The 2,671-nt window shown below is 28.2% G+C and overlaps 1 protein-coding gene across 1 annotated transcript in view; it reads right to left on the bottom strand.

Annotated features, from left to right (window-relative positions):
* Positions 1-2,266: 2,266 nt before the first annotated feature.
* Phum_PHUM427840 (uncharacterized protein) overlaps positions 2,267-2,671 on the bottom strand; it is a gene marked incomplete at both ends in the record, with an annotated part of 3,741 nt that continues 3,336 nt past the window's right edge. The window contains one exon of the mRNA XM_002429273.1: positions 2,267-2,359. Within this exon, the coding sequence (XP_002429318.1) occupies positions 2,267-2,359 (93 nt within the window). The remainder of the gene's footprint in view (positions 2,360-2,671) is intronic.

The raw sequence follows: 2,671 nt of genomic DNA, 5'->3' as shown, positions 1-2,671 counted from the left end.
CCGATGGTATTTCTTTCATACATGGCCCCCCCATGGGGTTCATCATACTAAGTGGCTAATAAGCTATGACTGACTTGCACAACTTCAATCATCGAGCTTACAAATCCATCTTTGACCTTCTATTATGTTTGGACGTGTAATTAACTTGGACCAATACATTGAAAATAATTTCTTTTTTTTTTTTTTTTTTATTAAAAATCTTCTTTCATTTTTTACAATATGCGTGTGTGTGTGTGTGTGTGTGATAAGTCATCAGTACCGTAACTTCTGTCTTGTCTGCATCAATAAATTCTTTTGTTTACTATTCATAACTTATCACAGTACTATCGTTCCTGGGGGGAAGGGGGGATGGTATCGCATTAAATACAATTAAAACCAACATAAAAACAGTAATTTAACTTTTTTGTAAATATAGACATTAAGGGTTGAAAAAAACAAGGGTGGCAAAAAATATTTGATTGCATAATCATAAGGTTATCATCCTTAAGATAAACATCATTAAATAAATGAATGGGATTGATTCCATATAAAATTATAATAAACTATGAAAAAAAAATTACATTTAAACAGATGTATAATAATGGCGGTTAAAATGTCTATATATAAAATTAAACCCTTTTGCAAACTCAAAAACAAGGGGAGTGTTCGGGGGGTGGGGTGGGGTGGGGGTTTAAATGTCGAAGCAGATGAGCGAAAACGTTTATTTTTTTTTTTTAAATTAAACACCACGTTTGAATGTTTGTGCGTGTGTGCGTGCGTGCGTGCGTGTGTGCGTGTGTGTGTCCATCTACCAAACTCATTTTTTTTTTCTTCCTATCCTTAAATTTACAGTGATTAATTTTCAAGTTGGTAATACTTCTGTCTACCTTTTGATATCCAATCAAAAGAAATTTTTTTTTCATTTTGACAAGTGAACAACTAATCTAATCAACGCCGCCCTCGCTCAGACAAACATTAATGATGTTACGATTGTCTATACATACAAACATATTTATACATTGACAAACAATAACAATAACAATAACAACAACAACAACAACAAACAATTTTTTTTTTTTTTAATTCAACCATTTAACAATAAAAAACTTCCACCGATAGTTGTTTGACTAAGAAAAAAATTTTTTTAGATTTCCAGGATTGCGGCTTTAACGTACCTTCCCGACACACAATAATAATAATAATAATAATAATAATTTAAAACACCTGAAATCGATCAAACTCGGATCTTATGTTTGTTTACTTTTTAAAAAAAATTTAAAGTAAATTTCTAAGAAAAAAGGGGGAAAAAAAAGTGTTAACTCACGTTGACGTAACGAAATAGGAAAATAATAATAATAATAATAATAATTTGTTTTGTTCCAGGTGGCGGTTAAAATTGTCTCGTAACTGGAGGCATTAAAAATCAAATTGATTGATATTAACGAGAAGAAGATTAATGATAACTCGGGGTACAGGTTGAACCTGAATCGGTAGCGGTAAAACACATTTCGTTATTATCATCATCATCATCATCATTTTTAACGTCATCCCTAATATTATTTATAAAAAAAACAAAAACAAAACATCATCCGTACAAACTACAAAACTTGAAAATTTTTTTTAACAATAATTATTGGAAACCCTCAAAAAAAAATTTACGAAAATGGAAAACAAACAAAACAAACGAATGAAATTTAAAAAAATGTTTGTTTTCATTCGTACATACAAACGAATTTTAAAAAAATTACACGAAACGATTTGTTTGATTACTGCTGCTGCCACGAAATTTTTTTCATATTCGATATCGACCCCCCCTCTCCCCTCTTCCTTTTTTTTATAAATTTAAAATTTTTACGATAATTTAAAAAGGCAAACTTTTAAAATTAAAAACCCTTCGGCTGTTTGTTGATAATAATAATAATATGAATTGTTTTACCGCCATTTTTCATTTAAACCTTATCAATACATTTTTTTTGAAATTCAAACACGTTCTCATGATAAATGTATTTGATAAGGTTAAAAAAAAAAAAAAAAAAGTAAAAAAATTTCTTTCTTTTTTTTTTTTTTTGAGATTGATTGGCATCGTTAATCAAGAATATCAAACGAAAAAAAAATGACGTCACATTAAAGTCAATGACGTCAATTTTTTTTATAAGAAATAAATTGACGTCACGTTAAAGTCAATGACGTCAATTTTTTTTATAAGAAATAAATTTTTTTACGTAACGCCTTGAAAAAAAATAGTTATGCAAAATTGTTAACATACGATTATTCGAATTCCCGTTTCTTATGTTATGTCACGTCCAGCGAAACTGGAAACTACCGTTTGAAAAATTCTTTCTGGAGAAGATTTTCTGCCATTTTCAATATAACCGTAAGACTATTTTCTCGAAATTAATTATTCGTTTTTTCGCAATCTAATATGGCGTCTCATCGTAATTAAACGTCACGGAAGTTGTTAATTAGGTTAAATGTTTTCTAAAACAAATATAAATTATCATCATTATAATTTTTGTTAATTAATTAAGAAAATTTTCAAGAGGAGTCAAATTACGTCATAAACTTTTTCCTTTTTGTTTATAAATAAATATAAAAGTTTACGTCATAATTTTTTTTTTTTTTATTTTCTTTTTTTTTAAGTTTTACAGTTAATAAAAAAAAAATAAAAAGAAGAAGAAGCAAAAGCACAGAC

The sequence above is a fragment of the Pediculus humanus genome, genomic scaffold, assembly GCF_000006295.1.
Source record: "Pediculus humanus corporis 1103172108195 genomic scaffold, whole genome shotgun sequence".
NCBI lineage: Eukaryota > Metazoa > Arthropoda > Insecta > Psocodea > Pediculidae > Pediculus > Pediculus humanus.
Note: the sequence above shows the minus strand (reverse complement) of the source record. Positions and strands in the feature narration are given on the sequence as shown.